Source organism: Epinephelus lanceolatus, chromosome 11 (assembly GCF_041903045.1).
Source record: "Epinephelus lanceolatus isolate andai-2023 chromosome 11, ASM4190304v1, whole genome shotgun sequence".
In the NCBI taxonomy this organism is placed as follows: Eukaryota; Metazoa; Chordata; class Actinopteri; order Perciformes; family Serranidae; genus Epinephelus; species Epinephelus lanceolatus.
The window spans coordinates 45,788,098-45,802,889 of NC_135744.1; the positions used below are offsets into that span (position 1 = coordinate 45,788,098).

At 43.0% G+C, this 14,792-nt stretch overlaps 1 protein-coding gene across 34 annotated transcripts in view; it reads left to right on the top strand.

Moving 5' to 3' along the window:
• tmprss15 (transmembrane serine protease 15) overlaps positions 1-14,792 on the top strand; it is a 52,882-nt gene that overhangs the window by 19,472 nt on the left and 18,618 nt on the right. For 31 of the 34 annotated variants that reach the window (XM_078172721.1, XM_078172735.1, XM_078172726.1 and 28 more), the window contains 6 exons: positions 8,637-8,742; positions 8,848-8,957; positions 12,256-12,396; positions 12,477-12,626; positions 13,997-14,116; positions 14,252-14,399. In XM_078172721.1, the coding sequence (XP_078028847.1) occupies positions 8,637-8,742; positions 8,848-8,957; positions 12,256-12,396; positions 12,477-12,626; positions 13,997-14,116; positions 14,252-14,399 (775 nt within the window). The remainder of the gene's footprint in view (positions 1-8,636; positions 8,743-8,847; positions 8,958-12,255; positions 12,397-12,476; positions 12,627-13,996; positions 14,117-14,251; positions 14,400-14,792) is intronic. The other 3 variants (XM_078172722.1, XM_078172746.1, XM_078172753.1) reach the window with 3 other exon arrangements.

Consider the following 14,792-nt stretch of genomic DNA (forward strand, 5'->3'; position numbering starts at 1 on the left):
TACACATTATGTGCAATAAACATTTGGGAGCTGCTCTAACAGACTGACAGTCTGATCCTTGTGCACAGTGTTATAAAAATAATAAATATAAAAAGGACAGATGTTTGATTCTGAGCTGAGGGTGAATTCTCGCTGTGTAATATTTGAATGTAAAGACAAAAACTGATGTCCAAAGAAATGACTGATGTGCATAAATTCAGCAACTTAAGACAGTCCTGAGTAACAAACTAATATCCAGCAGGATTTAGACTGTGACAGACGGTAAATCTCCGCTAATGAATGCGCTTCCATACAAGCTTTGACACGGACTGAATGAATGAGGAAATGAAACAGCGTGTAAGAGGGAGGAGACAGAGAAACACTCAGGGTTTATTGAAGAAAACCTGTCAGCGAGCAGGTTATGTTCACAGAGTCTGTTACCATGGTGACTGACTCAGAGTTTCAGTTACCTCTCTTTCTGGAACAGAAAACCCAGAGTTTCCCTCATCTCAGGGTTAACTTACTCTGAGTTTTCACTAAACCCGCTTTCACCCCCTCAGGTCGATGACACTGACAATATTTCAGTGGAACACGCCCGACGACCGTTTTGGTGTGAATTTGGACTGACTGTGGCGCTGACTGACATCAGAGTAAAATCAGGAAGTGTCAGTTATATCGTTTATTAAATAGTCACAAACAGTTTCCCTCTTGAACTCGTCATGTTTTCTGTAACAGACGTCAGGCGTGTCGTCACCGTGTCTTCAGGTACATTCAAACAGACTTCTCTATCAGTTCAAACTGCAGCTGTCAAACATCCCATAATAATCCTTACACTTCCTGTTGGTAACTGAATCAGTCTGAGGTCACAGCACGGGGCGAAGATAAAAACAGACACAACGTCAGTTTGTGATAAAATCATCATCCTCAGCTCCGAAGACAGGAAACAGGAAACAGACACTGTTATTAATCAGTCTGATCCAATATTAAAGTTATGACACAACGAGAGCTTTAATAAAAGTTACATTTATCTGACAGAGACAAACCCTCTCACTGCTCAGTGTCACTCATTCACTCATTCATTAATAGACTCTTCACACCACAGACTAACTTATCCTTCGTTAGCTTACAGCGCTAACATCCACAGACTGACTGATGCTGACGTTAGCTCACAGCCCTAACATCCATGGACTGACTGATGCTGACGTTAGCTCACAGCCCTAACATCCATGGACTGACTGATGCTGACGTTAGCTCACAGCCCTAACATCCACGGACTGACTGATGCTGACGTTAGCTCACAGCGCTAACATCCACAGACTGACTGATGCTGACGTTAGCTCACAGCCCTAACATCCACAGACTGACTGATGCTGACGTTAGCTCACAGCGCTAACATCCACAGACTGACTGATGCTGACGTTAGCTCACAGCCCTAACATCCATGGACTGACTGATGCTGACGTTAGCTCACAGCCCTAACATCCATGGACTGACTGATGCTGACGTTAGCTCACAGCCCTAACATCCATGGACTGACTGATGCTGACGTTAGCTCACAGCGCTAACATCCACGGACTGACTGATGCTGACGTTAGCTCACAGCCCTAACATCCACAGACTGACTGATGCTGACGTTAGCTCACAGCGCTAACATCCACAGACTGACTGATGCTGACGTTAGCTCACAGCGCTAACATCCACAGACTGACTGATGCTGACGTAAGCTCACAGCGCTAACATACACAGACTGACTGATGCTGACGTTAGCTCACAGCGCTAACATCCACAGACTGACTGATGCTGACGTTAGCTCACAGCGCTAACATCCACAGACTGACTGATGCTGACGTTAGCTCACAGCGCTAACATCCACAGACTGATGCTGACGTTAGCTCACAGCGCTAACATCCACAGACTGACTGATGCTGACGTTAGCTCACAGCGCTAACATCCACAGACTGATGCTGACGTTAGCTCACAGCGCTAACATCCACAGACTGATGCTGACGTTAGCTCACAGCGCTAACATCCACAGACTGATGCTGACGTTAGCTAACATAAGGTGACCAGATTTCTGAGATGAAAATCGGGGGCATTTTCAGTGCGGCGGTGAAAAATCATTAAATATTATCATTATGAAATAAAAAATGGGGACAAATACTTTTCATGTATTTTGACCAGCTTTTATTACTCAAAAGGTTGCAATCAAACAAATGAGTGACATCACCAACTATCCATCCACTGAGGAAGACAAAAATATCTTAATCTTATTAGCTTGAGTTAGGATGGATTTTTTTGGTCAAAGGTTTCAACTCATACCTGAATACTGAACTGATATTTATGACACAAAAGGTGGCAATCAAAAAAGGGATGACATCACCGTTATCTCCTCATTCATCCACCTCCGCAGCCTCCACCTCAGGAGCCTGGGTAGAATAAGAGCAGAGGAGAACATGAGAAAAACTGCAAGAACAGAGCCAATAGTAAGTGAATAGTTTCTTAAAGAAATAACATAAGTTCTGGTAATATACTTATATAATTTAGTCATTACAGATTACTACAGTCATTGGTTACCCACACAGCACTGTCTGGCGCCAGCCTGACACAAAATACAGCACTTAACACATAACTATTAACCATTTACTTATTATTTATTTATTATTTTAACACAGTCTCAGGTCCCTATGCCTCCAGGAAAATCCTATGCTACCAAAGCAGTCTTCCACCTCCTCCTTTTCTAAAACAGAGCCACATAGAATGTCATCACCTGGTAATCTCACGCTAACGTTACAGCTTCACCAATGACAGATATAAAAACAGTGACATAATGTTAACGTTCACTGACTTTTTTAACCTTACGTTAGGTCAGACGCACTGAATGTTACCTCACTTCACACACACACACACACACACACACACACACACACACAGTCAAATCTACTGCCAGCTCACACAAAATAAATAAGTTCATACACAACATACAATTTAACATGGCCGCTGGTCTCCTTTTCTTCTTTTCTCTCCTTTTTGCTGCTTCTAGATTGTTATTGTTGATGCTGCTGCGTCTGGTCGTGCTTCCTGATAACGTCTGTGCGTCTTACGACGTCTTCTCTGGCGATGCGTTTACTGACTACTGTAATAGGTGTTTGAGTCTGCGCGCATTTTTCCCCATTCAATGTCAAAATCGGGGGCATTTTCGGGGACAGCTTTTACCAGAGACCGGTCACCTAAATCGGGGGCTGTCCCCGGAAATCGGGGATGTCTGCTCACCGTAAGCTAACAGCGCTAACATCCACAGACTGATGCTGACGTTAGCTCGCAGCGCTAACATCCACAGACTGATGCTGACGTTAGCTTACAGCGCTAACATCCACAGGGGAACTGCCCACTGGTTCGACATCCCATTGTTCCAACCATATTAAACTCATTGTTCCGAAGTCTGTTCCGAAATCATCATGATGCCCTGTGGTTAAGGTCTAGTTAGGGTTAGGCACAAAAACCACTTGGTTAGGGTCAGGAAAAGATCATGGTGTGGGTTAAAATGAAAAAGAAAGTGACAAACACATAAGCTGTGAGCCTGCTCCGCCTCAAGCCTTCCCAGCCGACCCAGAGCCGGTTGCAGTGCACCATACCCCCGCCGCGAGCAAACGCTCCTTATGCAAGTGTTTGAGGACTATAAGGACATGATTAGGAACAAAGACAATCCACCTTATTTTTCACAGAAACACGGAGGCAAAACAGAACGCAGCCAGCTTCCGTTTTTTTGTGCGACACTTCCGGTCCAGCACTCTTACCACTGTGTAAATGGGAATCCCCTTGTTGTTTACTTTGCTGAGTTTAGCTATATATATATGTATATATCACATTTTCACATCACTATATCACCGTTTAGACTAATCTGATGTTTGTAAAGTCTATAAACACAATGACTGAACAAACATTAGTATTTTCTCTGTGTGTAATTAATAACATGGTTATCGTAGATTAGCTGGGCTAACCGTTAGCTGTTAGCCGTTAGCCGTTAGCTGTGTCTGTAATAACTCACAAAACTCACAAAGTGGCCCGTGAAAAAAATATTTTCTCCAGTGGATGTCTTAGTTACAACATGATTGAGCTAATTGGAGTAGTTTCATGTCGTATCCGACAACGGGAGGCTTTTAACAGATGACGTCCTGATGTTAGCTTTGCTGCTAGTGTTAACGTTAGCTGTCCCTGTCAGCTGCAGCCACTGATGCTTTCTAGACATTGTGATTTCCCAAAACTGAATAAATACCACACATAGCAACACAAAACTGCTTTGCTAGCTCAATCATGTTCTAACAGCTGGATGGTTGATGCGTACATGCTGATTCAGGTGCTATCAGAGCCGATCCGCGCATCACTATGGCTTAATGATCAACTCAGTCAATTAAAACAACCCGTCCTGTGTTAGGAGTGTATGTCGCTGACAGAAAGAAAGAAAAGGGAAAAAAGATAGAAAAGCAGCGTACACCTCACATATTTATTTCTCACAGTTGCACACACGTGTGGCTGGCATGCAGAAGCACCGTCTGTGTGTCTGTGTGTCGAGGGTGTGAGCCGCAGCTTCAGCTGCTCAGGTGGAGAGGCTGTGTAGCCCGCTGTGTTTTTTCACTGATTCGGTTCTGCAGGTTCTCTGCTGGTACACTGGAGACGGGGATCAAGCAGTTTGTCTCACTCGGGATAGATTGTGCTTTTTTGGTTCATAGTTTATGACTGACGTGCGATTTATTCGCGTTTAGAGGGAATAAATTTCCGTTATAACGGAAACGTGGGCACAGTTATCTAACATTATACAAAATACACAGACTAACTAACTAACTAACTAACTAACTGATTGACTAACATAAACAACTGAAAATTTAAAAAAAATTAGCTTGCATCGTTAGCTCCAGTAAGGGAAAGCATGAGGGAAAGCGGCTGACCGGAAGTCATGCACAAAAAAACGGAAGTTGATCACTATTTACTTCCGTGTTTGAAAATAAGGTGGATACTGGAGAGATTAATAAAGCAAGGGAGGTGGCGTGACGGAATATTGCTGACAGGCTAAATGTGTAAGTGAAAAACAAAATTCAGCATTTCAGCATAATATCATGTTCTGTAAATCCTGCATCAAAGGGACAAAATATATGTAGATAAGAACACCTGTTAAATCTGACAGTTCAAGTCTGCCTAATGAAATTAACCACATGTGTAAATTAATATTAGTGACAGAGTGTTTATCACATTTATCTGCTAATTCCTATGTAAAGTTCAGATGATGCATTTAATCAAACTATTTTATGTCAGTCATCACATTTATCACATAACTGACTGTAGATTATGACATTTCTGAAATGATCAGTTTATAGGAAATAATCACATTACATTTATCTATTGATTGTAGAAAATTCCATTTAGCAAATCCATCAGTTCAGTGGAGATGAGGAAAACTATTAAGTGAATGCAGGTGAGAGTGAATCAGTTATCTAGTTCTCATCATGTGGGAGTCAACTGTGAGCTCTGTCCTTTATTATATCAAAATAAGGAAAATCCCCTTAAATGTATGGAGTGTGCTATAGGATGAGGAACAGACAAACCACAATGGTGTGTGTCCCCTTTTAATGTGGTTGCTTTGCGTCATGGTTAATTCATAAATATAAAAGATAATCATATGTTAATGTGAACAAATCAAGCCCTATGCATGATGTATGGTGATGCTAGAAATAATCAAAATGAATAGAAAATACACCTTTTTTACCTCTCTGCAAACAGCTGCCTTACTTAGCCTCTCAGCATCACCACCACTATACAGGAATGTACCGCTAGCAAAGAACGTCAGTGCAGTACAGACTGACTGCACAGTGGTCAGAGACTGGCTGCAGCGTGTGACCGTTATAATGTGTGGTTCCAGCAAACTGCATAGATACACTATGCTCTGCCTGCTGAACCAGTACCTCTCCCACAGATAGGAGTCTGTCTGTATCAATGGGCTGGTCCTGTCCTGGAAGACCCTTGGGGCTGGTGGTGGTTGGAAGGCTCTGGACAATGTGGGCCTCCTCATCAACAGGATCCTCGATGAAGGGTCATGCCATTATTTCCTAATTTACTCTGTCTTTCTCTGTCTCTGTGTCTCTCTGGGTGTGTCCCTCTCCTTCTCTGGCCGTTGTCAGTTGACCTTAATTGGCTGTGGATTTGCTAGCCAATTGGAAACACAGTGGGGTGGGGATGGAGGGCAATCACATATTCATGTGCTTTCTTTTTCTTTTTCTATTTTTAATGCCTCAGTTTCATTTTATTATAGTTTTGTTTTTATTAAATTGATTTTGGCTTTACTGTTGTGATTTTTTTTTAAATTATTTTATTTTTATTACATTTTAATGTTTTTTAATAATTCATTTTTTTTATTAATTATGTTATATATTTTATAATCTACATATTATTTGATCCTGACAGTTGTGAGTGTGTAAAGCTCTGGCAGAGCTGTCTTTTAGGTGTCTGTCTGCTGATCATAGATGGAGCTAATCCTCACCTTAATCCTGCTACAGACCATCATAAGTTACCATGGTTACTAGGCTGGGATTCAGGTTAACCACCTTGATGGAACGGAGTTGTGGCCCAGGTTGATGGAACGGAAACTGGAGTTCAGCTCGATGTATCAGGCTTAGCCAGAGCCGTGGTTTCCATGGTTGCCGATGTGAGGCTAATCTTAGCCACTTTGATGGAACAGAACTCTGGCTCACATTAGCCAGACTTGGCCATTTAAGCCTGGATTTGCCTTTAGCCTGCTTGATGGAATACCCACCAGTAGTGATGTCGGGGGTAAACAAACATCAGTGATGTCGGGGGTAAACAAACATCAGTGATGTCACAGGTAAACAAACAGCAGTAGTGATGTCAGAGGTAAACAAACATTGGTGATGTGAGAGGTAAACAAACATTGGTGATGTCACAGGTAAACAAACAGCAGAGTCCGTGTCACAGGTAAACAAACAGTAGTGATGTCAGAGGTAAACAAACATTGGTGATGTCAGAGGTAAACAAACATTGGTGATGTCACAGGTAAACAAACAGCAGAGTCCGTGTCACAGGTAAACAAACAGTAGTGATGTCACAGGTAAACAAACAGCAGAGTCCGTGTCACAGGTAAACAAACAGTAGTGATGTCACAGGTAAACAAACAGTAGTGATGTCACAGGTAAACAAACAGCAGAGTCCGTGTCACAGGTAAACAAACAGTAGTGATGTCACAGGTAAACAAACAGTAGTGATGTCACAGGTAAACAAACAGCAGAGTCCGTGTCACAGGTAAACAAACAGTAGTGATGTCAGAGTTAAACAAACATTGGTGATGTCAGAGGTAAACAAACATTGGTGATGTCACAGGTAAACAAACAGCAGTAGTGATGTCACAGGTAAACAAACAGCAGAGTCCGTGTCACAGGTAAACAAACAGTAGTGATGTCACAGGTAAACAAACATCAGTGATGTCGGGGGTAAACAAACATCAGTGATGTCAGAGGTAAACAAACATCAGTGATGTCACAGGTAAACAAACAGCAGTAGTGATGTCAGAGGTAAACAAACATTGGTGATGTGAGAGGTAAACAAACATTGGTGATGTCACAGGTAAACAAACAGCAGAGTCCGTGTCACAGGTAAACAAACAGCAGAGTCCGTGTCACAGGTAAACAAACAGTAGTGATGTCAGAGGTAAACAAACATTGGTGATGTCACAGGTAAACAAACATTGGTGATGTCACAGGTAAACAAACAGCAGAGTCCGTGTCACAGGTAAACAAACAGTAGTGATGTCACAGGTAAACAAACAGCAGAGTCCGTGTCACAGGTAAACAAACAGTAGTGATGTCACAGGTAAACAAACAGTAGTGATGTCACAGGTAAACAAACAGCAGAGTCCGTGTCACAGGTAAACAAACAGTAGTGATGTCACAGGTAAACAAACAGTAGTGATGTCACAGGTAAACAAACAGCAGAGTCCGTGTCACAGGTAAACAAACAGTAGTGATGTCAGAGTTAAACAAACATTGGTGATGTCAGAGGTAAACAAACATTGGTGATGTCACAGGTAAACAAACAGCAGTAGTGATGTCACAGGTAAACAAACAGCAGAGTCCGTGTCACAGGTAAACAAACAGTAGTGATGTCACAGGTAAACAAACAGTGGTGATGTCACAGGTAAACAAACAGCAGTAGTGATGTCACAGGTAAACAAACAGCAGAGTCCGTGTCACAGGTAAACAAGCAGTAGTGATGTCACAGGTAAACAAACAGCAGGAGTGATGTCACAGGTAAACAAACAGCAGAGTCCGTGTCACAGGTAAACAAACAGTAGTGATGTCACAGGTAAACAAGCAGTAGTGATGTCACAGGTAAACAAACAGCAGGAGTGATGTCAGAGGTAAACAAACAGCAGGAGTGATGTCAGAGGTAAACAAACAGCAGGAATGATGTCAGAGGTAAACAAACAGCACAGGTGAGGCGGGCGGAGGAGTTGCAGTTTTATAAACAGACGAATCACAGCCAGAAAATTTAACGACTGGAGCTCCTCTTTCAGTCCAAAATGGTGGCGACTTGTCTCATTATGAGATCTTTGACTGCTCAAACTTCCTGTGACATCATTGCTCTCATCTCCATAGCAACAACGTGTGACGGACAGTTTGTGCTGAGCGGTCAGAGCGGTTGGTTCAGTTCATCAGACTCAGAGATGTATGACAGCAGCAGCGTCTGCCGCTGGATCATCAGGTACCTGAACGCAGCACACACAGCACAAACATTTTAATGATCTCTTTGTTTGTTTGTATGTTTGTTGTGATTGGACTGATATTTACAGTGAAATGTTGTTTACAGTGTGGACGAAGGATTCTCTGTTCGTGTTGACTTCCTGTTTTTTGAAACTGAAGAACACGCCGACACGCTGAGACTGTACGAAGGTGCCGGAACAAACAAACAGCTGACAGGTACACAACACACACACACACACACACACACACAGGACGACAGTGTGTGTGTGTGTGTGTGTGTGTGTATTGTCTCTGTGTTTGATTTGATTTGAAAATCTTTAATGTCCCCAAAGGACAATTTGATTTGCAACAGAAGTTAAAACACGCATATGTCACATGACAACAGCACCATAAATCTTACATAACAATATAAAACAATACAGGTAAATAAACAATCATCACAGTTTCACAGGTAGATCGTTCCCAACAAGCTACTGGCAGATGGAACAAAGGATGTAAGGTTCCTGTTTGATTTGGCCCTACAGGAGAAAGTAGACCTTCTCTTAGATGGGAGAAGCTGAAACTCTGCATGAAGAGGATGGAGAGGGTTCACCAGAATGACCTTTGCCCTCTGAGTGGCTCTAGCTTGATACACATATTCAAGATCATTCGGGCTAATGCTTATTGTTTTTGAGCAGAGTTTGACCACATTCCTCAGCTTGTTGTTGTTTGAAATGCTGAGGTTTCCAAACCAACAGATGAAAGCAAAAGTTAAGATGGACTCAATAAAAGATGAATAAAACATTTAAGAAGCTTTGTGTCAACATTAAAATAGCATCTGTGTTGGTCGTCCAGGATGGTGCCTAAATACTTATATTGACTATTGGCTTCCACCGCTGTACCTTCGACAAAGGTTTGGGCTGTGACAGGTGGATTCCTGCGGAAATCAAGAATCATGTCTTTTGTTTTTGACACATTAAGTTGTAGGTAAGCGTCCTCACACCATCTAACAAAATAGTCAAGCACAGGTCCATGGCCCACCTCATGGTGCTGCAAGAAGCCGACAATCACGGAGTCATCAGCAAATTTTATTATGAACCTTGACTCGAACATGCTCTTACAGTCATTAGTGTAAAGCATGAACAGTCGTGGTGACAAGACGCACCCCTGAGGCGAGCCTGTGGCCACAGGACAATAATCATTCAATATCTTTGGTAATGGTACCTTCGCCACTGGGACAATAATGGACTCTTTCCATAATGAGGGAACTTTATTAAGTGACAGGGACCACTGAAGATACGTGAAGATATCACTTTAGAATGGGGCACAACATTTAAGTAGTCAACTGCTGATGCCATCAGGCCCATGAGTTTTCAAAGCATTCGTCTTTTCAAAAGTGCTCCATACGCTGATTTCAAATGTAGCAGCCCTGAATTTGGATAGATCATCAGAAAAGTCCTTAGAGTCAAATCTCAAATAAAACTGGTTCAGTTCTTCTGCCAGGGTCGAGTCAGATTTGTCAGCATTAGACACTTTTTCCTTCTCCTGAATTCCTACCATAGACTTAATTCCTCTCCATGTGGAACGAGAATGACCACTCCGAAGTTCATCATATGCCTTGTCCATGTACTGAATTTTGGCCAGCCTAATTTCCCTTTTCACCAATTTTTGTGCTTCTTTGTGTTGAATAATATCTCCCTGATAGTGACCTACAGGGATTTACTGACCCAAGGCTTGTTATTAAATCTGTACAGGAGTCTTAAAAACACCCCAGTTTGTAATATGCAAACAACCATTTTATGTAAAGTTTGATGGACATTAAAGAAGTCTAAGTCTAGTCTAACCATTCAGTTCACGAACAGTGCCGTCTGTCCACAGAGCGACCTCTTTGCGCTCAACTTTCCCCTTCTTGAGAGCCGGCTGATAAACCGGAGCAAGCAGGACACAGTTGTGGTCAGAAGAGCCAAGTGGAGCCAGTGGAAAAGATTTGTAAGCCCCCTTCATAGTGCCGTAGCACAAATCCAGTGTTCTACATGTCGCGTTGGACATTTTACATCCTGGTACAGATGCCCAAGATGCTGACTCAGGCTGCAAGTATTAAAATCACCAAAGATTAAATGTGGGGCGTCAGGGCAAATCCCTCTGTCCTTAGGACCCTCACAGCTGATCTTTGTGCTCCACTGTCTCTCAGATTAACTCATATCACAGCGGTGCCTGGACAGTGTGACGTGTGTGGTTGTGCTGCTGCCGTGGTCCTGCCAGATGCCTCCTGCTGCTGCTGCCATCATTAGTCATTAGTCATACTTCTACTGTTATTATACACATATGACTATTGTCACACATGTATACTGTCAGATATTAATACATACTTTCAACATATTGTACCACAGCAGCCAGAACTATAACTATAATATTATTACTTTCATTAATGTTGTTGTAAGCTACTGTCATTACCTGCATCTCTCTCTCTCTCTCTCTCTCTCTCTCTCTCTCTGTCTCTCTCTCTCTCTGTCTCTGTCTCTCTCTGTCTCTCTCTCTCTGTCTCTCTCTCTGTCTCATTGTGTCATATGGATTACTGTTAATTTATTATGCTGATCTGTTCTGTACGACATCTATTGCACGTCTGTCCGTCCTGGAAGAGGGATCCCTCCTCAGTTGCTCTTCCTGAGGTTTCTACCGTTTTTTCCCCGTTAAAGGGTTTCTTTGGGGAGTTTTTCCTGATCCGCTGTGAGGGTCATAAGGACAGAGGGATGTCGTATGCTGTAAAGCCCTGTGAGGCAAATTGTGATTTGTGATATTGGGCTTTATGAATAAAATTGATTGATTGATTGAAAAGAAGTTTAGCAATGGAGGACGCTGCTTCTGCCATGTTAGCTCAGGGATATACACCACTGTTAAAAATACCTGTGGGATTTCCCGTGGCAAATAAAATGGGCGCAGTGAGACAGATAATAATTCAATGTGGGGACTACATACAGATTCTTTTACTTTGACAGTCTTGCAAACTGCACATTGCCAAAGACAACTGAGGGAAGAGGTAAGCAGCAGAGTCTTTGCAGGCGCTGGCGTACGCCTCCTCTCGAGCCTTGCTTCCTCGTTCGTGCCGCTGACAGCCTCCAGGTCTGTGGAGTGTTGTTTGCCTTTCCCCTGCTGATGTCAACCGGTCTGGGCAAAAACCTCCAGCCCGGTTCCTCCGGATCTCTGGCAGAATGCCATCAAGTGAGATCGACGCCATCATGGCTGAAGCTGAGCCTGTGGGATCGGTTGCTCAGTTGGAAGTTGACCGCAGTCCCAAGGGCAACCAGGTTTAGGAAAAAAACACCCATAAAATCCATGATGACTCGGTATTAAAAAATAAATAAACAAGACCACGCTGATTCAAAAAACAAACAACAAAAAAACCAGTGAAAACCACAGTTCCCACACAAGACACTCAGTTACTCTCACACACTGCTACTGCATGTCGCCATGATCAGCGCCATGTTTTGACTATGTTTCTTTACGACCTGACAACCTGTTTGTTTCTGACTGGCAGCTGAGCTCTCAGGCTCCACCCCTCCTGGGACCGTGTGGCTGCTGAGCAACCAATCATCTGTGGAGTTTGTGTCTGATGATGTCAACAATCTGTCCGGGTTCAACGCCACCTACAGCGCCGTAGACACCTCCGACCTGTCCGGTAACTCTTCACTCAACACATACGTGACCTGAATGCCGCTGTGTGACCGCAGCTCTGCGTGTGTGTGTGTGTGTGTTCAGACCAGGTGAAGCTCACCTGTACCTTTGAGGGCGGTCTGTGTTTCTGGCAGCAGCAGCAGGAAGACGACGGTGATTGGATTCGAACCAGCGGCGCCACGTTTCCTCCACTGAGTGGCCCGAGTGTCGACCACACGCTCGGTAACCAATCAGGTCAGCTCAACAGCGTCACAAACAAACAAACAACACAATATGATGGTGATCCAGGGCCCTATTTCAGAAAGCAGGCTCAACAAACTCTGAGCCTAATCCCAATCTCTGAGTTGACTGATCCTGATCCTGATCCTGATCCTGATCCTGGTCCGGATCCTGATCCTGGTCCTGATCCTCATCCTGGTCCTGGTCCTGATCCTGATCCTGGTCCTGATCCTGATCCTGATCCTGATCCTGATGTCTGAGCCTGAGCTGAGAAACAGAGCAGCTGATCAGAGTCAGTTCAATCAGCTCTTGAGTATGTTCAGCCTGAGGGAAGCTGGTTCACAGTGAGCACCAACAGACATCAGCAGAGTGCAGATAACGTGATCCTCAGAGACAGGAAGTGGAGTTAAAAGCAGAGCCACTGATTTCATCCAAAACTGAATCAGAGATTTGAAGACATGAAAAATCAATGTGCTCCATCAGCTGAACAGAGTGAGGTGTGATGGGAACAGCCTGCAGAGCGTGTTCATATGTGAAGTGATGTGATGTCATGTGATGAGCTCATGTGTCTAACATACAGAAACATGTAACAGTGTTCATATATTTGAATATAAGTTATTCAGCTGTCATGTGATGGAGCCCAAACACACTGGGCACAAACTCAACATCAAACACACAGATATTAAACAGACTGGAACTGATCCTGACGTCATGACGACGTGGACACCAGGCTGATGGAGCTATTATGGGATGTTGAGTCCCATCAATGAGCCACTTCCATCTTTGAATATATGAGACGTCTTGATCAATGACCTCATCATGTGTCCACGTAGATTCATTTCTCATTAACACTGACAAACCTGCAGTTCTTTTTTTAAAGATTATTTTTTGGGCTTTTGTTTCTTTTAATGTCAGGACAGCATAACGTTATGGGGAGAGAGGGAACGACACGTAGCACAGGACAGCAGGCTGGGTTTGAACCCGCGGCCGCTGCGTCTGATCATGGGGCGTCTGCTCCATCCACTGAGCAACCGATGCTCCGTGGTAATTACTTTAATAATGGATTGTGATTTATGTCCAGGGAAAACCACAACAAGGGTCCAAAGTCTTTTCAGAGCCAGAGACACTTTTCTTACGGGCCGACAAACCGCTGTCTCTCTGATGTGTTCAGTGTCTCTGATGTTATAAAGAAAAGAATCAAAGGACAATGCATAAAATGTGCTGTGATGATAATGTAAATCCAGGATGTGTAATATGTGATATATGTGGGTGGAACAGATTGTTAGATAAATGATAGAGTGTGAGGTCAAACAGTATCTTTCATATAGACACTCCTCCAGGGAGACATCCAAACAGGCTCTAATCACCTTCTCCTTACACAACAGCCTCTGAATACACTGGGCCTCAACCTCCACCACTTCATTCACTAAAGGACACGCCATGTTTCTACTTCCTGCTACACGCTCAGCCTCAGGCTGACATGAAGCAAACCTGTGACTCAGCAGGTTAGCTTCACGGAGTATGTTGCCATAGTAACTGACTCAGGGTTACACTGAACTGGTTTTGTGAAACAGAAAACTCAGAGTTTCATCTAAGGCTGAACAAACTCAGAGTTTCACTGATCCTGCTCTCTGAAACAGGACTCTGTTGTTTGTTGACCAGTCTGTGTGTGACGCCGTCAGGTTTCTACATCGTCACTCCTCTGAGTCCAGGCCAATGGCTGAAGAGCTTCAGGATCCACAGCCTCCCTCTGACTCCGCCCGCACAGCCCATGTGTCTGAGCTTCTGGTAAACAACACAGGAGTAAACAAACAAACATGGAAACAACAAGAAAGAACCCATTGTGTCTATTAAACAAAGAAAGTAAACAAATAAACATGTAAACAACACGTAATTAAGAAAATAAAAAAATAAACTAACAAATAAGGACATAAAAAATAACAAGGTAAACAACAAGGAAATATAAACAACTTGAAAATAAACAAAATACATATAAACAATGAGGAAAATAAAAGAATGGACATGTAAACAACTAGGAAATAAACAACTGGACATTTAAACAAAAAGGAAAATAAACAACATGTAAACAATGAGGAAATAAAAAAATAAACAGGTAAACAACATGACAACAAACACTGTAGACATGAAACAGGAAATGTGAAAATAAAAAGAAGTGAACAG